Source organism: Chiroxiphia lanceolata, chromosome 6 (assembly GCF_009829145.1).
Source record: "Chiroxiphia lanceolata isolate bChiLan1 chromosome 6, bChiLan1.pri, whole genome shotgun sequence".
NCBI classification, from domain to species: Eukaryota; Metazoa; Chordata; class Aves; order Passeriformes; family Pipridae; genus Chiroxiphia; species Chiroxiphia lanceolata.
The window spans coordinates 30,823,345-30,844,646 of record NC_045642.1 but is presented as its reverse complement, the minus strand read 5'-3'; the positions used below and the strand labels follow the sequence as shown (position 1 = coordinate 30,844,646).

The window sequence follows — 21,302 nt, the reverse complement described above, 5'->3', positions numbered from 1 at the left end:
TATGTATATGGTTTCAAAGCTAACACCAAATTTAGGATGGAAAGGAACTGGATTCTTCCATTCTGAAGTCACTATCAACACTGATATAAATATTAGGACTGTTTGATGTGTTTTGAGTTTGATACGTTGCTGTATTTGGCCCAGAATGCATGCAATTTTACAAGAGAATGAGTCAGTTTCTATGTATATCTTACTGCAGAATTCTGTGCAGTAAATGAACTCTTACTTCTCCTTGCCAGTTCCTGAAGGTGGTGAGCTTGCACTTGTAGACAATAAAACAACAGCTTGAGAGACTAGGTTTTGTTAGCAAGACTTTGTCTCCTTGTTTCCTTTCTTTTTTCCATAGATTTTTTTCTCTGAGGAACAAGAAAATCCTATTGTAGCCACTACATACCTTAGTCCTTAACATTATATTCCCAGTTGATTCATACCCTACATGTGTTCTGCTTTGGATGTGACAACACACTTGTGATCTGACAAATTCCTTTACAATGCCTTATTTACTCTTCCGTTTGTGTTTGAGCTGAGAAGATACCCTACAGCTATGTTAACCAAACTCAGCACCATTGCTGTATGTTGTCAAGGGGAAGACTAAAGCTGGTATATTTTGCACTAATTTGCACTAATGGCAGCATCCTGCCTCTGGCCACAGCTTTCAATACCAGTCTCCATTCTGTGAACAAGAGTCTAACAGAGACTGTACATTTATAAAGTACAAAGCAAAATACATTGTTTCGTTGTAGGTTTAACCCCACAGTAATGCCTTTGGAGAGCATGCTAGTACAATTAAGTGTATTACTGGTGTTTGAAAACTGTTTCTGTACCTTTTGTAATTTCATCAGTTGCAATGGTTACTGCTTAAATAAGTCACTACATCTGAAGAGAAGATCTAGAGAAGCCAATGGAGAATGACTAAGTTCAGTTTTTCATGAGTGTTCTTGCTGTAGTCAGCGGTGAGTGCTAACTGGCTCTTATCTTACCATGTCTTGTAAGTATAGTAGGATTGGACTGAAACCATCATGATAAACTTTTGTTGTTCAGTAAGCATCTTATTTTCTACTAGGTTAGCTCCAAGACAGTCACTGGGAGTGGCATAAAGAGGCACTCTTTTTGCTGAAACGCTGTCTTTCACATGAAGTCTGTTATCTTCGCCATTTGAACACATTGAAATTCTTGTAGCACTTCTTGCAAGAGATAGGCTCTAACATGCCTTGGCTAAATTCAAAAACCTGATCATACAAGCCCAGCCAAGTAATCTGGGGGCTTTTTTGCAGTACTTGCCTTTAAAAGTAGGTTTATATTTATCTTGCCTAGAGACATACCAGGAAAAGTGGTAAAGTTTGTTAGTATCCCTACAGAATTTGTGCAGCTCTTCCGATGCATTATGTTGGTTTTGCCCTGTAACCTTTGAATGGCAACAAATGTGTTTGAACCATAGCTGTCTCCATATTGCATGTACATAGCATATCCACGTTTAGGGTCAAATACCATGAAAGTAAGTGCTAGTTCATTGTTAGTAAGTACCAGTTCTTTCTAAGGTACTCTAGGGGTACGTTATGTCTGTACATAAGCAAAGGTAAGGGTTGATAATTTATCAGAGATGAAATACCCCTGTTTCCCAATTTTCATCAGGCCTTTGATAATGTAAACTGCTCTTGCAAATTGCCTCTTCCTTCTTGCAAGTCATTTGGTTATAGTATGAGAGGTCTTTGTGCATTTTCCCAGCCAACAATGATGTTGGAGTAGGAGACTGGTCAGATGACCTGGAAGGCAGTTATGTGAAAGTTTCCGAAACTAAAAGTATGACTCCAGGTAAGGATGAAAATTTCATACTGGGGTGAAGGGAGGGAAAAGGGAAGGGCACTTGAAAGGCAATTGATCTGCTTTCCAGTAAAGGATTAAGACTGTGTTTCTTTGTAGTAGGAGTGGCTGGTAAATTATATTTCTTGTTGTGCACTAATTTCTGAGTTTTCAGAAAGTACTTCTAATTGGAATGAAAAAAACCAAAAATTTAAGTGTCTACTCAGAGTTGCTACATATTTTTTGAAAAAAATTGAGAATGTAGATGCCCTCCTCCATTCTTACACCTTCTAAGCTGATTTCTTGGGGGTCCTAGGTCCTCAGTCCAAAGCCATCCTCTGGGCAGGTTGCCAGAGGGTGAGCTGGAAAACAGCAAGATTCAGCATGGCCTGTGTCTGTCAGAAGATTTACTGGCATGTACAGGTTTTCACAAAGCATTTCATCTTTAGCAGATTGACTGATTTTAAAAATCAGGTGTGGTTTTGTTTTGGTTTTTTTTGACTGGCTCTGGTTAGGAAATATTGCCAGTGTAGTCAGTGTTGGAGTGTAGAATATACAAGTTCTCCATTTGATTCAGTGGGCATGAATTGATTCAGTGGGTTAGCCATGGCTGCAAGCTGTTGATACACTTCTGTTCACCAGAAATAGCTGGAAACTACAGATGTAAAACTGTTTCAGCAACTAGGCCCAAATTTGCCCCCAAAGATGTTCCTACAGATCTTACTGCCTGCTGGAATGGATGAGTGCACATACCTATCCACAGATGGTAATTAGAAAGCTGTAATACAAGTCTGCAGTTAGTAGCAAAGCTTTGAATCCAAGTACCCCACTTTTGTAAAGTGAGCACATAAGAGAGTGCTTCCATATTCTGCCTTTTGGTGCATGAACTGTTGTTTTAATAACAAGTCATGTATCACTGAATGGGAAAGGTGAATTTCTTGACCTCTTATCAAATTCTGCTTTATTTCCATAGTAGCTTGATATTGTTGGCTGACTTCAGAAATACATGGTGAATATAGTTATATGGCCTCATTTTTGAGTGGACCTCATATTATGAGCTTTATTTTACCTAGGTTGATGGTACTAACAAGGTCAAAATTTTAACCTGCATATTGTTACAAAATAAATTATGGAAACCCTATTACTTGTTTACAGAACGAGTAATTTCATATGATTCATTTTAATTCAGTATTTTTTACAAATTGTTTTGAGGATTAGTCTTCCTTACTGAAAAAAAAATATATTAGAAATTAGGAAAAGAACAGTTCATTCTGGTTATCTAGTTTGAGCAATCATAAATCTCTTCCAGTAATTACTTTGCTGGGAGAACTGAGGCACATTTCTTAGAATCAACATAAAAGACTTTCAAGAATAGTTGGCCTCCAGTAGGTAGCAAATATCTAGACATTCTTTGTTTGTGGGTGAAAGCTTTGCCAGTAGATGCCTCACATCATGTGTACCCCATTGACAGTAATGAAGGTTATAGAATGTTGTAATGATCAACAGTATCCTACTTCTTAAACATTTTTTTATCTCGATTATAGCATGATAATTAAATGAAGAATCTTGTTCAGTTTAGAATTATAGAATATGTAATGTAGTTGATAAATGTAGAGCATGTTCATTTCATATCTGAATGGTACCAAACCACGCTACCTAAGCTGTCACTAACCAGTATTCATCCAGCATCTATAAAATAGAAAGCAGCAAGAAAACAAATCTGGAAGGAAAAGAAAACCTAGTGATAGTTCACTTGCAGAAGGCTGCAGTTTTCCATAACTCTTCATAAAAGGGTGAACTGTAATTACTGTTCTTGTTCATTTGCTTTTCAAAGTCAGGGGCTCAAAACCATAGCACAAGTTCTGCTTGAGAAACATGTGTGGGATTCCCCAGAGACTGTACTCCATCACAGCACTCATGTTATTTGTTTTACAAACTCCTAGCCCAAGTGTGGAGAAATTTGAATTGTTTCAAAGTGTAACATAATCAAATCCTAAAGTTTATGCCTCATGTAGGATAGGCAGCTCCAGAAGAGATGGAAAAGCAGCAGTTACTTGTTTTTGCTTTGTGGGATAGATGGTATTCCCATTATATTTCTCTTTTGGCACATCACACAGAATGAACTTGCCCATGGTGTTGCGTTACACAAGCATAAGTCAGTTGACTTCACTGATTCCAAGACAGCAAAGTCACAGTGCTGTTTTTTGGAGTGGGTGGGTTAAAGGTATATATGAAATAGAAATGCCTGTAATGACATCATTGGTCAATGACTAAACTTGCTTTACTTTCTGGCAATTAGGTTATGCTGAAAAACAGCCATGTGCTTCAGATCACTGGATGGGCAGCTTAGCAAGTCACCCCCCAAGTTCTATTGTTGAATCTTCAGAAGTTCAATGCAACAGTAGTATAGAAAGGATAGAGATGTGTCACAACTTATGGAACAGTCCTTGCAGGGTGCTACTGGCATAGTCATCAGCCAAGTAGCCATTGCCTTGGTGAAAGTAAACCAGTGTATTATTTTTCTCATGAAGCGTATGGTGCTATTTTCATATATCAAATAGTACTATTTATTCCTAGGTTAGCATGATGTGACATAGCACTTGCTGCAAATCATTTTTACCATCTTTCCTTTATGTGAACACAGCTGCTTTTCAATGCAAGTTGTAGTTTTTCAAGATTTTGTGTGACTAGACCAACATCCAGTTGTGTGTTGAGTATTGTTTGTTTTTTGCAACTCACTCTTTTTTTTCCTTTTCCTACAAAAAAAAACTCACACCAAAACACCTCCCCAAAAACCAACTGTACAATGTGGAGTCTACTTATGGTCAAGTAAACACACTATCTACGTTAAAAAGTACTTCTGTCCAAAACAATGTTCTTGGCCTAGGTGTTGAAAATCTAAAGCCCAGGACTTAATTCTACAGACACAAAGTCAAGAAGGATAAATTTGCAGAGATGAACTTTAGTGTATAATTATATAGTTTACTTCTGGAGAGGGGCTGTTGACCAGTGTCTGCATTCTGGACCTCAGAAGCTGTTTTAAACACGCTGGGTTATGGATTTAGGCGTGCTTGAAAATGAGGTCAATGAACTTCAGTGTTCCCTGAAAAGCCAGTGCACCGCGTGAGGAAGCTGTCAGTAGGCTCAGCTGCTGGGTAGGAGTACTGCAGGACTGTGTGCATCCAGTGACCTGACACCCAGCTGCACTGAGTTGCTGCTGGCTGGGCAGAAAGTGGCCAAGACAAGTATTGCAATATCTTGTGGCACTGAACTCAGTAGACATGGTGAAAGTAATATATGTGGAGCCTGCTCTTGGAGGCCAAGCAGCAGTGAAATCTAAATGCATTCCTAACCTTTGGAAGGCACAAAGGAAAGCAGAAATACTGCTTGGTAAAGTTAAGACAGAAATGCTGTAGATAAACATGTGGTCAGTGCCTCCACTTCAGAATTGTGTGAACATCTGAGCTTGTGTTGTGGAATTAATCTAGCAAAGTCCTTCTCAGTCTGCAAAGAATTGGACAAGTAAAGCATTATGTTTGTGGAAGTGGCATTTCAACTCCAGGATTCAATTCTATTGGAGCACTTGATTCCAGAAATTGAAGTTTTAGAAAAGGTGTGGTTGAGTAATGACAGTGTATGACTCTTTGAACTGTATTTGTACAGTTTGAATATTTTCTCATACAATCTCTATGGCAAGTTCTGAAGATTGTCAGGTCTGCAGAGCAAATCTGAGAGACAAACCCTACCCTGTTCCTGCTCCATCTCCCCTCACTGTCCAGATTCCAGTTTAATACTCTTGGTGTTACTATGGGATCAGTGACTTCAGTGACTTTGAAGTATTTTCTTTTGTCTCTTACAAAATAACAACAGCGTGGCAGCATTGTGCAAAGAAACAGGATGAAATGTAGTTTTCTGAGGAAAAACTGTCCTTTGCTGAATAACCACTGCTGCTCTCTGCACCACTGGGCCTTTCAGCAGAGTTTGCCATGGAAGTGAAGATGCAACTCATTGAATGAGAAAGTACCATCCAAATCTTTGTGAGGGAAGCCAGCTGATCTCTCGGGTATCAATGATTTATTGGTGCTAGGTGAATTCCACTTGCTCTGAAGTCAGCTCAAGCTTACCTGTGAAGCACCACACTGTTCATGAGAGAATATCCTGTGTTTACAGTAATTATGTAATTGCATACAAGTGCTTTCTGCCCAACTATTCATTAGACTGTCTGAAGCACAGTCTAAAGGGATCACCAAAGAAGGATATTTTCTCTTCTATAATGCTAGTAAAAATATATTAACCTTTACCTTTTTTTGTTTTTCCTTTAGAAGAATTCAGTAGAGTTTAAAAGTTTAGAAAGTGTATTGACAAGTACAAGACCTTGTTATCACGCTTTTCACTGAAATCCACTGAATTAGTTCCTTTGGACATGCTGAATTTACTTCTGAAATCCTCTTGGCTAGTGAATTTCTTTCCACAAAAATGAAAAATAAATCTTTGTATGTAATTGAAAGTAATCTTTAACTTGGTTATCTCTCAACCTTCGGCAGCTTCTTGTTTTGCAGAGTTAAGCTTGCTAACATCTCTGCTTCAGAATTGTTTCTTGAAAAGTAGGATTTAAAAGTTAAGTAGAACTTCCACAGTTCTCATCTCTCCATCTTCAGCTGTGGTACCCAGTGATGCACCTCAGTGTGGTTGTCCATCTTTCCTCTCTCTCGTCTTTCCACTTCTCACTGTGGTACCAGGATGTCAAAGGCCTCCTGGAGTTTATGATGAGTGGATCTGAGTTTTGTGCTGTTAAAAACCCCATAAAATCTTCTTCTTCATGGATCTGTTCCACTTACTGTATATGCAGTTGTGTTTTCAGTGAAGGTGTCTGCATCCTCATTCATATGCAGCATCATGTTGCCATTATACAGTTGAGATACTGTGCCCTGCAGGCAGCTTTGGTTTAAGGCTGGTCAAAGGCAGCCTGTCTTCCAAAATTAATTTGGGCAAGTTTGCTTAAATGCTTACATTTCGGTCTTGGCTCCATGGGAAATATTAAGACATTTGCTGCATGTTCTAGTCATACTTTATTGGAACATGGTCACAGAGTGGCATCCTTTTCCATGGTCTGTCACACAGGGATCCCCTATAACACTTCGTTGAAGCTCAGACTAGGTTTCTTTTTAATTTAAAAAATAAGCAGAACAAAAAAAGACTGTATATTTGTTTATATCGCATAGCTTTGGAGATCGTGTTTGTACTGCTAGTATCTCATATGATGAGGCATCAGCTTTCCTAGCTGAAGTGTATTGTCCTGCTGACAAAGTACTTGAAGGAATGCCCTTATGTTGTTGGAAATGACATTGGTCATGCAGCAGGGGGACAGTCTCCTGTTACAGTCCGTAACAAGCCAATGCCCGGTGGAGCTGCAGTGCTGGTAAAGTGAGATGTGCCAGCTTCTGTGCTGCGACACAAACCAGATTCCCAACTGCTGGTAGCTGCTGCCATCTTGCAACACTTCGAGTGACAGTAGAAATGCTAACCCTCACCACTTCTCTCAATTACAGCCCAGGCAGTTATTTCCTGCCTCCTAAGAGGCAGCTTAGTAGTTGAGATGCGATTAGTGCTTGTAATTTCCTGGCCTCAAATCTTGACCAGTGGCTCTGTTTCATCAGTAAGAAAAATTACTTGGAGTCATATGTTTTTAAAGTACATTGATTAGGTTTATTCTTACAGGGGGAGGGGAAATAAAAGTGTGTCGTGTTTCCATACCTGCTGTAGGCCAACACAAAGCACTTATAAAAATCCCACCAAGACTGCTTATACACATATGGGATATGTGCTGATTTTTTTCAAAGCAGATAGAAGAGGTTTGAAGGGTCAGAAAATGTGTAAATCACCTTAATTCTTTAATTTTTAAAAATTTCCTGTAGATCAACAGGTACTTGGGGAAAAAAAAAAAGCTGCATCTAGACTCAGTTTTGTTCTCTTGGCTATTACAGCTGTCATAAGTTAATTCTCAAGTTGTTTTCTCGGCAAGAATTTTTGATAGTGGTATAGTATAACGAATTAAGATTGGCTCTCTTTTGAAATTTATAATCTTGTTGAAATGACAGAGAGCTCGTGTGGCATAAAAGGTCAGTTGCTATGTTATATATAACTTCTTGTTTTCATCTCCTACTGTTCTTGCAGGGAACTAAAAATGTTTTAGACAACAGATGTGGAACACTTAAAATATTTGGAATGTGTGGGAATATGCTGAGGGACCACCTGTCCTGCAATGTGAAAGACAGAATCGGTTTGTGAGCACTGTTTGTTACACTTGCAGTGAACAGAAGGACTTGTATGCTAAAAGTAAAACAGAATGAAAATTATGGGGTACTAAGCTGACTTTACTCAAGGAAACATCAGGAAGGAAGTTGAATCCACAAGTCCAGTGCTTATTAATACTTAGCGAATAATCCACATTTGAGATTCCCTTAATAAGTATAGCCTGAAGCAGTTACTCAGCCTCAGGAAGCTCATGGTTAAGAAGCAAAGAAGCAGAATTTATCTGATTTAGCCTAAAATAAGGTATTCTATTTATTGTTTGACTACTTCTACTAGTCAGAGCCTGTCTATTTAGTTATTAATTAACAATTACAACTAGTAATTACTACAATGGCTATTCTTTTTGAAAACAACAAAAAACCACAAACTATTTACATATTGTAGAAAACTATGGTTTTGATAATTTTGGATTGCTTTAGAGGCTAAGGTCGTTTGTTCCTGGTGTCTATTTTTCTCCATTTTTACTACTTATTGACTCAAGTTAGCAAATGCTATTTCACAGATGAGGGAACAAAGGCGCAGATAGGATCAGTATGAAGCATTTGCATTTCTTCATTTGGAGTTCTGGCATGTGAGCACCCACTGTTCCTTATTATCTTTTTTCCTTCAATGATTTTTTAAAAGGAGGGTATTAAAATTGAGATGATAACTCAATAATTGTTCCCCACCTCAGGGAACAATTGTGAAGATAGTTAATGTTTATACCATTTGTCCCCTCTTTTCCTCACTGCAACTGTTGCATGAAACTACCATTACTCTGGTTCAGCCTACAGTGCAAAGGGAAGGTATTGCTCAGTGCTTCTGCCCATAGGCAAGCTTCAGCTGGGAAACAGTCAGTACATCAGGCTCTGCCTTAAACATGAAAGTGATACGTAAATCAGAAAGAAATTCAAAAACTGAGATTCATCCCTCATTCTATGGACTTTGGAAAGAGTGAAGTCTGGTTATGCTTAATGGCTCAGGTCTCTCTCTAAATTTTGAGTATGAATGTGAAGCTGTCCGTCAAAACCAACATCTCTACCTGATAGCACATATCCACAGTTGGTGAATGAAACAGCTCTTGATGCACTTTCTTGGTAACAATGACAGAAAAAGTCAGGACACACATTAGCAGTGTTTCCCACAGCAAGGAGTACAATTCTCCCTGCCCTTGGATATAATGGCTCACTACTGTATACTATGCAAACAAATTACATGTACTGTGGGAGCCACAACTTTAAATTTCTCAACCTTTTTGCATGCAAAAATCGAGCATTAATTATGCATTTTTACATTTAAAGTTCTTCTTTTGCTGGAGGGAGATCTTTGTGATTAAAGGAAGCAGTTTTCATTGAGCCAGACAAGCTCTGATCTGTCCTCTTTTTCACCTCCCCGGAGGGCAAAGACCAACAGCTTGAGGGTGACCCCTTCAAGAGGTTTCACTGAAAAGGAAGATGAGAAAGGCTGGACAGGCTCTAATGCTCTGCACTGGAGCCAGGAAAAGGCAGCTGTTTCTAGCCTTTCTGATGTTTGGGATTTGGGGGTTTTTTTTGTTTTTGTTTTTGGGGTTTTTTTTCCCCTTTCCTGGTGGCTGAGATCTGGGCTTGCTGCCATATCTGTTTGTCTGTCTGTCTCATGTTGTTTTTCTCAGAGAGCTTCAGAGGCCAGTTGCCCATAGTCAGTTGCTGGGAACAGAGGTTGTTCCTTGTATCATCTTAACTCTCCATGCCAGTGTGTGCATGCTTGAATAGGAAACAGCAAGATCTGTCAAAGTAGCCCTTTTCTTTAGGGCTTTGAGGCTTCATTCTCCATGGCCATCTGTTCCCTTTCACCCTTTTGGACAATGTTGCTATTTGAAACCAACCACTCTTTGCTCTCTCCCTTTCCCCTTACCCTCCCCCTGCCCCCCCAGATCTGGGAAAAAGGGAAAAAAAGTTTCTGGCCCTCACTGGCTTCTACAGCATTCAACCATTTTTTAGTCCAAGGACTAAAAGTGGTATTTTGCAATTTTTTTATTTTTCACTGACTTTAAAAAATATAGTCCCTGCAGTCAAAAGATCATTTTAGATTTATGCATTACTCTCCACAGAGCACTTCGATGTCCTGTCACTGCCTGATGCAGACTACAGTGAAAACTTGGCACATCTTGGAATATTTTGCATTATAACAGGAACGGAAGGAACCTCCTATAGTTAAGACTGTATAACTGTTTCCCTTCTAACCCTCTGTCTTCAGTCAGAAAAGCTTATCAGGATAAAGTTTTCCAGTCTTGGTTGTTTTCCAAAATTGAATTTATTTGCTTAGTTCAGATAAAGTGAATCATTCCTTTTTGAGAATGAGATGACGAAAAAAACGTATACCTTCTCCACGCCAGGATGGGTGACTGTATCATGAAATGGGGGACTGATTTGCTGAGAACCTCCTGGAAAGTCTCTGTCAGTCATGGAGTGAAGCCAGACCCCAGTAATCCTCAGTCATTTTAATATCCTCTATATTATATACTGCCTCTGTGTGTATGTGCCTAATTACATAAATATATGTGCATTTTCAGCTTTGTAATGAGTCAGTTCTGAACAGTGAGCCCTGTGGTGTCTGCATGTACTAAAATGTTTTGTCATACATCATAAGTGAGAGGGAACACATTTTCTATACATGGGTGTAGAAAAAATATGAACATGTCCAATTAATGTATGTTCGGAAGCTACTCCAAGTTGTGATTGTGAAGGTACTCTGAGTACTCAGATGCATCTGCTAGGTCTGTGTGTAGGGTTTGCTAAGCCAGTCCAAAAGACACTTTGTTAGAGAAGAGGTTGCATCCTTCAGCTTGTGTCACGGACTTCTCTAAGCTGAGACCTAGATACACCCAGTGAGACCTATTTTGGCAAATACAGACTTGTGGTTAAATACCAGTTTGGAAATGCCACAGTCAACCCTGATGAGATTCATTATGAGAAATAATTGAGTCCATAGTTCTGTGTTTGATAGGCAGAGTTGAAATTGTACACAGCATTTTTTACGTTTAGTATTTCCTAACTTTTATGTTCGTAGTCATACAACCACAACATTTTTCCATTTCAGCTTTTGTGATGGATAGTATTAACAATTTGGCCAAATCTGAACTCCAGATGTGAACAGCTGTAATTTGCAAACAATCATCTCTGGCCCTCAAATGTTTGGCTGAACTCTGTTTCCATGTTGCAGGCTGAAAGAGGATTGTTTCCTTCTGGAATTTCAGTTTTGATAACTGGCTCATGATCCAAGCTTTATAGCTCTAAAATTGTTGTTTTTATTTGTACCTAGAGGGAATTGTTGCAACTGTAATCTATGGTACCAGTGTTAAGAACACTGAAAGCTAAATTTTCAAAGAAATTACGATGTTTATCATGCAAAGTAAAGCAGTTTGCTTGGTTTGAATAACAATCTCAACTTGAAGTACTATTTAACACTGATTTTTAAACACAGTCCTTATGGTTGACAGCCCCACCCTGGAGTCTTAATTATTGCATGTTTCCACCCTCTGTATCAAGAAGTCACTGAATTTGAAAATTATTCTGAAGGAGGACCACTATTGAAATACTCCTGTGCTCAGGAGTGAAAAGGGCATGTAACTTAATTCATTAATTCAAATCCATATAACTAGGCTGTGATCAGAAATTGTTACTCTCTAAGGCATTTTATGTTGAATATATTAAGAAAATCCACCACAGAATGTCAGTGCTAGTGTTAATTGAGCAAACTCAGGTGCTGGCAGTGATCCAGCTGTAGTAGTACGATGTTCTCTGTGTCTTCCTAACAGAATATATTTACCAAGGAAGACTAGTGCTTGTTTAAAACTGGCTTGCATACACCTACTGTCCTTTTCCATCTGCCACGTAGGCATATCATCAGCCTACTCCTTGGGAGATGGGCAGCCATGTCAGAAACACCCTGGGTAAGTTAGTACTAGTCAGTGCTTTTATTGGTCGCTTTGATGGAGAACTCACTGTGCAACAGAAACTGGCCTCTCTCCCTCCTACCCCCATCATCCTTCCTCACCCTGACTCTAAGATTTACTCTAAGGTTCATTTGCAGACTGACTCCTACCTTGCCTGTAGTACCACTGCTTTTGTCTGCATTGTATCAGTTTTCCGGGTATGAGAGCTAAGTTACCATGACACTGTTTCTTTACCAGAACATATTTTATGGGAAAAAAATGTAAACTGTGGGAATACAGTCTGCATCTCAGACCACAGCATCCTAACATGACCATGTTGCTGTGAACTGCACTCTGAAAATCACTGCAGTTTCAGAGCTGCATCTCCCTCTCCTCCCCCCAACTTGTATTAGCTTTTGTTCTGCCTTTCTGGGATTCAGCCATTTAGGCTTCTAGGCTTTAGGCTGTCGTATAGAAGGGGTGAGTGTGGCAGCTGGCTTATTCAGTTCTAGTCTGGAAACTTCGGAAGTGGCAATTCCAGATGGTGGGTAAACGCTAGCAAAGACTGATGAAGTTTAGCAACTGAGATTAACCATCCTGGGAAAATCGGATATGATAATGCCATGGCTACGTAGATCAGAGGGCCAAGGCTTGCAGAATACAAGGCTTCAGTTGCTCTGACAGTGCAATTCTAAATCTTATTTCTTTATTCAAGCATTAAGGGTCCTACACACGTGTAATTCTAGCATTCTGCCCCATCCCTCCTACATACTTTCTGATAAATATCACAATCTGTTTATTCCCAGAGGGAACTTAACCTAAAAAGATACAGCAATAGCTTGCAGCATGATTGGTGAGGTGATAATTAAAAGCATTTTCTGGATCACAGGGCCCTAGCATTGCCAGATGCCATGATTGGGCAAACTTTGTTTTTCAACCTATGCATCCTTTATATGTGCATGCAGGCAGAATTCCATACATGGGTTGTTTGGGACTTTTTTTTTTCCCTTACCTGAATGGTTTGGGATTTTATTTTCTAGTCTTGGAGAGACAGGAAGAAGTGACTGTATAGAAGATTTTGAAGGAAGAAGCTGCTTTACGTTTTAGTGGTGAGCGGTGTGGGAGGAGAACTCTGGGTACAAAGAGAGTTGTGTAAATTAGTATAAATCTAGATTTTAGAAAAAGAGGGAATTTCTGAAAGAGCACCATTAGAAAGGCAAGGAGGTTGAGCTGAGGGGTAAAGAATTTATCGTTGGTTACAGAAAGTAATTGACTTAACCGATGTCTTCTACTTGATCTTCACCATCCCTTCCACCAAAGCACTACATATTGGGTCATTTGCACAGCACTGCAGCAATGATAGAGGGCTGGAAACTCATCACTTTGTGGTGTGGTGTGGTGTCAGGCTACAGAGGCAGAAGATTTTCACCAGTAAAAAGGAAGTATCTGTTCCCAAGGATCTCAACTCCACAGTTCTCTGATTTGGGCCCTGTTTCAGGTTCTATAAACCCAGCTGTATTCCCACCTCCACAGATCTCCTGAGACCTGATCATTTTGGTCATGGCTGGTAGCTTTTCTGGCAAGAAATCAGACCAGCTGGATTTTTTCATTTCTTAATGCCAATTCCTTTTTTAGGTGAGCAGACAGGAGTCTCAGTACTAGCATATGTGTGTTTCTCTTTCTGTCTGTTGCTCTCTTTCTCAACTCAGAAGAGAATTGACATGAACTCACCAATGAGTTCAATGAGGGAATGAGATCCTCTGGTGCAAAACACACCGGTAACAGTAGGCATGCCGGTGTGGGATTAAAAGCAAACCAGTGTCTATCCAGTTCTCTGGTGGACCCTTCCTATATCTTGAGCTGGATAGAGGTCCCAGCTGATTTTTTGGGGGTAGAATAATGGTTAATATTACTTATTTGAAAAAGCTTCTGATGTTTCATGGAGAATACTGATAGTCCTTATTTATACACAGTTTTTCTGGCATGTCACATATTTTGGCGTATTTTCTCTCATCCCTTAGAGAAGATTCCTTGTAAGTGGGGAATAATCATCAGCAGCTAAGAGACTTGTAATCTGCAGTTCTCGTGAAAAGAAGGTCTGTAAGTCAGGAACTGTCTTTTTGTTCTCTGTTTGTTTAGTGGTTTGCATATTGCAGATGAGAGCTCTAGGAGTTGTCACAATAGAAATAATGAATGACTGGAAAAAAGACATAATAATGTGAAAATAATGAAAAACTGGAAAAGACTTTAGTCTTGATCTAAATCAGATTAACCCTGTAAAAATCACCCAGAATGTGTACACATATACATAAAAATAATGATAAACAAAACAGTGTGAAAACTCACCTATTTGAGGCATATGAGATAAATAAACCATGTTGTCGAAAATGAGAAGTGAGCTTGTTCCCTTTCTGTCACATTCACTGCTGTGTCCATCAGAACTTTGCAGCTAGAGTCTGCAACCGGTAATTTTTGGTCTCTTGATGATGACGACTGAATCGGAACAGTCTGTTTAGTGTAATCTCGAGTAGGCATTTCAGTGGCATGGTAGTAGCATAACTACAAACTAGGGGTGGTCAAAAAAGTTTCCATTGAAACAGATTTCTTTTTTAACTGGGGATTAGCGGGGGTATACACTTCACTGCTTTGTTTGCTAAGTATATTTTGATGACTATGCTATTAAAAAAAATATACATCATTGATTACTAAACATTGATTCCAACTTCCAGCTAAAATATTTCTACTTAATTTTAATTAAAATTTGAAGTAAAATGGAATAATCTGGGGTGGGGTGTGTATGTATGTGTGTGTGTGTGTAGTTTGTACAGATTTAGAACTGGGAGGTTTTTGGGAGTAAAATTGCCAGATTGCCCTCTCTTAATAAAAGAAAGAGAATAAGCATTTTAAAAATTAGAATTTTCACATCTCATTTTGTGGCCAAGCTTGATTTCTTACAGCAGCAAGTGTTTTTCCTGCCATATGTCCTAATAAGTATGTATGAAGTCAATGCTGTGCTTTAGGATCTATCTTGGTTGACCACTGCAGAGAGTGAGACGGTCACCACTGTAGGGTAAGAGAATCAGTCACTTTTTGACTGAAAAAAAGCTGTGGAGAAGGGCTGAAAATGGCAGAAGCCAGCACGTGGGAGTTTGAAGAGCGCTATGGTTAGTTACTTCACAGATGAGTTTGTTCTGTGGGTTGTTTTTTTACTGTATGATGGGTTTTTCCACCATTGCATATTTTTGTACTTGTACTTTCTGAGTAGGTGAGGATGGAAAAATACATTAGGGGTTGAAGGTTTTTTTTTCTTTTTTTTCTTCTGGTCTTATTGTTAGAGATCTGCACCAAAAATACAGACTAAATGCAATGCAGGTGAAAAGCAGTGATCTTTGAGCTCGGCCAGTCAACCAGAAAGCTGCACACCCTGAGCAAGAGGGAAAGTACTTTCATTCTTATTGCATGGTGTGCTGTTTTTGTTGAGCTCAGTAGCTGAATTCTTTATAAATATTTTCTTTGTACTTTCAGAGAGTTTTTCCTTCTTTTTGATAGATCAGGCTTTTATCAAGGTGGTTTGATGTTAAGATTTGAAAGATATGGGGACTGGTTGCTTCTCCATTTCGTTATTTCTCTGTCATTTAGTGCATCGATCCATTTTTAGCATTTGATGAGAAAAGATTTTTAAATGGCTGTATGTGGCATTCATCTCAGTGACAAGGAAGTTACTTAAAGGAAGTTTGTTTTGATTGCACTGATGGGGAGAAACAAACAAAATTAATCTAGTCTTTGTATATAAGTAGACCCAAATGTTGCCCAGTTTATCTGATAGCTCTTTTCTGGGCACTGGAGGCCAGTGCAAGCCTCTTCTGCTTGGAAGCAGCACTGCAGGCCTCAATTGAAGAGTCACCCTTTCTTCTTTGCTTTTCCCCTGGAGAGGCAGTTACTTTGCATCTGATTCAGACCACAAGCAGCGTTATTTTCACTTGTGACAGCTGTTCAGTGAGAGTGAAGCAGCCAGTTCCTCCTCTCTGCTTGCAGTCCAGAACAGATACGGTCTCTGCTGGTGCCCTAAAGAGTTCAATATCCCAGGAGACAGTAGAACAGACACCTCGTGCAATCCTTGGCCTATCTGCTGATGTGCCCTTTGAAGATCAATTTAATGCTAGTTCTTTTTGTGTGAGGAAGAAGGGGGTGTTTACAGGAATTGCAATCATCCATTTTCCTTGAGGTGAACTGGAATACATAAAACAGGGAGTTGTTCAGAGGTCCTCTGACAGCCTTCTAGCACGTACCTTCACCTCCCCGTGCTAGGATCCCATCTCTGTGCTTCTGGACACCTACTCCCTTTTCCCACATACTGCATCCATAAGCTGAGATCTACCAGCTTTCCCTCATCTGCATGTCAGACCTTTTTTCTTCCTCTCCCTGGTCCCTGTACTCCCTGTATCATCTCTGACCTGAACAGAAACCATCATGCCAGCAGTGACTGGAGTAAGAACCATGCTTTAAGCAGACTGTAGAGTCTGTAACTACTGCCTGTCAGCTGATTGCACTTGGCACATTGCAGGCTCTGTGGAAGCATCCACCCCACAACATGGATAAGTGCCTTCGTGTCACAGCTCAGAGCTGTTGCTCCGTGCCACTGTGAAGTGTTTCAGGTTAGAGAGTTTGGGGACCTCTGAGCAGAGATCAAAGCCTTATGAGCCTGTTTTCTGCTTGGGCCAATGTTGGTCCGATACTCCCATTTCTAAATACGAAAATATCATGGTTTGGAAGCACAAGGCAGTGTGTGATGAAAAATATCACTTTCTCTGAACAGTGTTATTTATCTACTTCCTTTGTCCACTTCATTAATGACTAAGTAGTGGTTGAAATAACAGAAATGATAAGTCCAAGGTTTTTTTTAAGGCCATGTTTCAACATAAATCTGTTTTCTTAACATATCCTCTTTCCTTCCTCTGAGACATTTACTATCTTTTTGTGTTTAGAGCAAGAAGAAGGAATGCAGCATGTGTTGTCACTGCCCTTGAACTTCTTAGCAAAGCTGGCACTGCTTCCTCCTTGGTTTACTTCACTTCTTGTTTTGCCTCTCTATCCACCTAATGCATCAGTTCGCAGGAGGATCCCTTATAAAATGGAAACCTCCAGCGAGGCATTTCTTTCCATCCTGTAAAAAGTCTCTGCTGTAAATTTGCTCCGGGTTTATTAACTACTTTGCACCAAAGTCATAAATTTTAATAACTTCACAGAAGAGGATTTACCCTCTTTAGATAGGGGCTGACACAGTATGGTACAGCACACTTTCTTCCATATAATAAAATAAATTACAGCAATTAGCTTGGTCTGCCACAAGCCTTATACATATAGCATATCTGTTCATTTTGGGACAGGCTTTAGGCCTGGAAGGAATGCGGAATTAGGAATCGCTATGGAGTAATGTCTCCACAGTGTAATAGCAGCAGGTTCCAGACATTTAACTGCTTAAATGCCTGGCTCAGGGTTGCGACAGCAAGATGTTACTCCTTCTGTTACCTAATAACAGAGATACGTGATTTGAGGAAAGTTTGGGTATGAATTTTGTGGCTGTTTTATGCCAACACCAGCTACTTCTGGAATGTCTGGGCTCTTTGTAGTCAGGAGCCTGCAAGCACGGGTGGGTGAATTGCTTCTTGATAGTGTGGAGTGGTGGCTTACAGGGGTGCAGTTACATCAGCTGTGAGGAAAACACCTCCACACCCACCAGAACTCACACTTAGTTCTCTCACTTGAATTTAGTAATTCCTACCCATTTCTAACAGGTGGGAAAGAAGTACTTTGTTGACTGCAGCTTATTCCACGAGAGGATTGCAAGACTTTAAAGCTACTCCACGGTCTTATATTCTCCATTATCCTGTTTGTGCAGTAATAGTATTTCACTTGAGTGGTGTTAGCACAAACCCAAAAATTTGTAGAACTTAATGAACTTAATTAAGTAAATCACTTTGAGTCATTTTAAGGGAATGAAATACAGACCTTCTAGTCCCTTGCTTTAACACTTGTGTTTCCTCCTCCAGCTGGCAAATTAAATACAAAACGTAGATGATGAGTAATTATTCTTGTTAGCACATCCACCTTCCCAGTAAAGATGGGTTACACTAATTAACAGAATAGCATTCCTTAATACTGAAACTTCCAGTTAGGTGCTCCTCTGATGAGTTATTCAGGTGGAAGTTTGCTGCTTATCAAGATATTTGTTTTAAGTAAAGAGAAGCAGCCATCCTTGTTGGATGGCACAACTGTAGCCTATTTTCAGACTAGAACAGATGTTCTGGAGATGCAAGTATTGTGCACATCGGAGTGAGCTCCCGTGATGTGGGAAGTAATTCAGGCAAGTACAGAGTCCAGTCTCTTTTCAAACTATTGTCTTGAACCAGGTGCTTCACTCATTTCTTTTGTAGACCTTTAATTTAAAGACCTAATCCAAATCCAGTTAATATTAATTGAACCTTTTATTACTTGGTGCAGGGGGGAAGGTTTGAGGTCTTCAGCTAAATCCTGTAGTGCACTGCAATCATTCCAGGCCCCTCTCTCCAGCCTGCTGCTCTCCTCTGCCTAATGCAGTCTAATAAAGTGTCCTTCTCATTGCTTGCAAGCTACCAGCAGTGATATAAATAATTATTATTACTGCATGTCAACACTTTTGGTCTTATTCTTTACTGGATGTTTTTCCAAAATAAAAGCTTTAGTGGATGAAGAAATTATGATTCTGGTCTGAACAGCTGGGGGAGAGGTGGGGAGTGAGTAACAAACCCCACAACCTTGCAAATGTAAAAGTAATGAAGAGTTTTAAACCTCAGTTTTCCAGAAGCTGCAAGATGACTTTGTCATCTCAGTAAGTTTTGCTTCCAAAACCTAATACTTATAATTTAGATTTCTACATTAACTGTTGCATTGCTGATAATTTTGACAGAAATATAAGGCTGCTTTATTGCAGAGAAAGTATCTGGTCTAACTGTCATTGGTTTAGTTGACAAGGATTTCACTACTGTCCTGGGAAAGCAATTTTGTTTGTTGCCCGATAGATGACAGGAAGTTACCTGACTTTAAATCTAACTGTCTCTTACTCACTCTTGGCTTTTTAGCCATATGGACTGTCTGCCTCAAACAGTTCAATTTTCAACTTGCACATGATCATTTATACCCACATAACTAGGGTTTTGTTTCTGAATTTCTTGGGTTTGCCTGACTTGCACTATTCTTGAAGTATCATTTGAAGTACAAACAAGTCACCCATCTATCTGTTCATCTTACACAGAACTTGTGATAAGTAAAGATGAAGGTCTTAGGCATCCTACCTGCCTGCATATGTGTATGTGTGTATGTATGGATCTCTGGTTGTGGTATGAGAAAGCTCAGGTGCAATGGCATTTCAGCAAGCTGCATCATGTGGCATTATTGGAAATGCTTCTTTATGTTGTCAGTGCTGATTGCAGCAAAGTGCATTTGGGGCTCCCTTCTTTGTAAATCTTAGAAAATGTGTAGGATGCCTGATGGCATGAATCAATATTCTGATTTTTATGTCAGGGTGTTGTGGCAGCACATTCTGCTCCTTTAGCTTCCCTTTTTGTTATGTCAGCATACCCTGTAACTCTGCTAGCCTGCTTCCCTCTCCTCTGTGCTCATAGAAAGCTGGTTTGCTTGGGGATAGAATATCTAAAGAGGAAAAGACAAGTGTCCCCCATGTATGGTGCACCTCCAGATATTTAGAAAATGTACTGGTCTCTCCAAGAAGGTAGGTACTACTTTGCAACAGCTCTTTAATTCTTGGCACTTTGTCTAGGTATCAAAGAGTGAGATGGAGAACTCGCACTGTGGTGTTATAAATAAACAAGAAAGGTAGGAAATCAGTGCAGGAGTGCGATCTGTTAAGTACCATTTGTGATTACCTAGCTTAGGGAATGATCTGAGATGACTGATTAGAGTTTCCATGCTGAACTCTTCTTTGTGGCACAGTCCTGATGCAGTTTCTTTCATTTGTGTCTTCAGGGGCTTCTGTAAGTGGGAAGAGGGATTCTGGTTGTGTGACAGCAGCCCTTGGCAACACGTGGAGTCACAGCGTCAACACCAGGCTCATACTACAATATCATGACTTACCAAAAAGACAGGTGAGAAACAATGAATAGAATTTAAATAAAGCCACACCAGCAGTGCTCGGTCAGATGGGCTGTGTCCTTCAGCCTCTGTGGTTATTCTAGGTGCTTGGAGAAGTTGGTACTCTAGAGCCAATTGCTTATTTGGGGTGGGGGGCAGTCAGTGTCTATTGCTTTTAAGGGATGACCAGTGTCTCCTGTGTTAGGATGGGCTTATCTGAGTCACAGTTGGCACAGGCATACAAGTTCCTTGAGCTTTTAGTGCATTCCACTAGTGCATTGTGGAAATGAAAGGTAATCCTTAAAGAGCTTACCTGCACAGGGATTTTGGGGCAGGAGTAGAAACCTTTTACTGCCATGATTCTTTTGCTGTCATGCTGGCTGCTCTTTGTGCCCAGTTTCAGCTGTGACTGTTAGGACAGGGAGCACTCTATCTTCTCTGATTGCTCTTTGTGAGTAAAAGCTTGCTACTTGCACCAGCAAGCTTAGCTTTGAGCAGTAAGTATGGCACCAATTTTCCAGAAGTATGCCTGCAAATAGGAGAATGTTGAACCCTTTTCACTAAGAAACTTTATGCTTTTGAGTGAAATATAGTAGCATTCTGACTGCAATCTTCACCTCTTAATTTAGAAAACTGTGAAAAACTAGGAGACAAGACATTTGGGGAATGATTGAGGGAATAAGGGTTTTTTTGTGTTTTAAAAAGACCATAACCCCTGATTTCATCTGTCCTTTGGGATATCTGTGATTATAATCTATTTTGGCTTTGTCTGTTCGGTTTTTGCGTTGATGTAACTCTTTCCAAAGGCTGTGACCCTCAGTCTTAATGTTATTGATTTTCTGCCAGTTAGAGAGCTGTCAGAAAAATTGCTATGTGATATTTGTACCATCTTACTTCTGTAACGTTACTACCCATGTGCATTCAAATTGGTCCTCCTGGCTTTACTGCCACAGCACAAGGTTTCTCACTTTTTGGTTCCCATCTTTAGAGCCAGAGAAGAGGAAGCCATCCTGTTTTGTTAGAAATTTATTTATTAGAGGTAAAATTATAATGATAACACTCCTGTTCCTATGAGTAGTGGGCACAGTGGTAGTCCTCTGGACTCTGAGGGAGGAGGTTAAGTGTGTCAAAGGAAGGTAGAAAAGGCATCTTCTGGACTCACTTCTAAAAA

General features: G+C 39.8%; 1 protein-coding gene across 10 annotated transcripts in view; it reads left to right on the top strand.

The window, feature by feature from the left end:
- Window positions 1-21,302, top strand: part of RAD51B (RAD51 paralog B) — a 426,980-nt gene that overhangs the window by 206,462 nt on the left and 199,216 nt on the right. For all 10 annotated transcript variants that reach the window (XR_004357586.1, XM_032691028.1, XM_032691026.1 and 7 more), the window contains one exon: window positions 20,027-20,145. Coding sequence is in view for 9 of the 10 variants with exons in the window: in XM_032691028.1 (XP_032546919.1) it covers window positions 20,027-20,145 (119 nt within the window). In the remaining variant the exon portion in view is untranslated. The remainder of the gene's footprint in view (window positions 1-20,026; window positions 20,146-21,302) is intronic.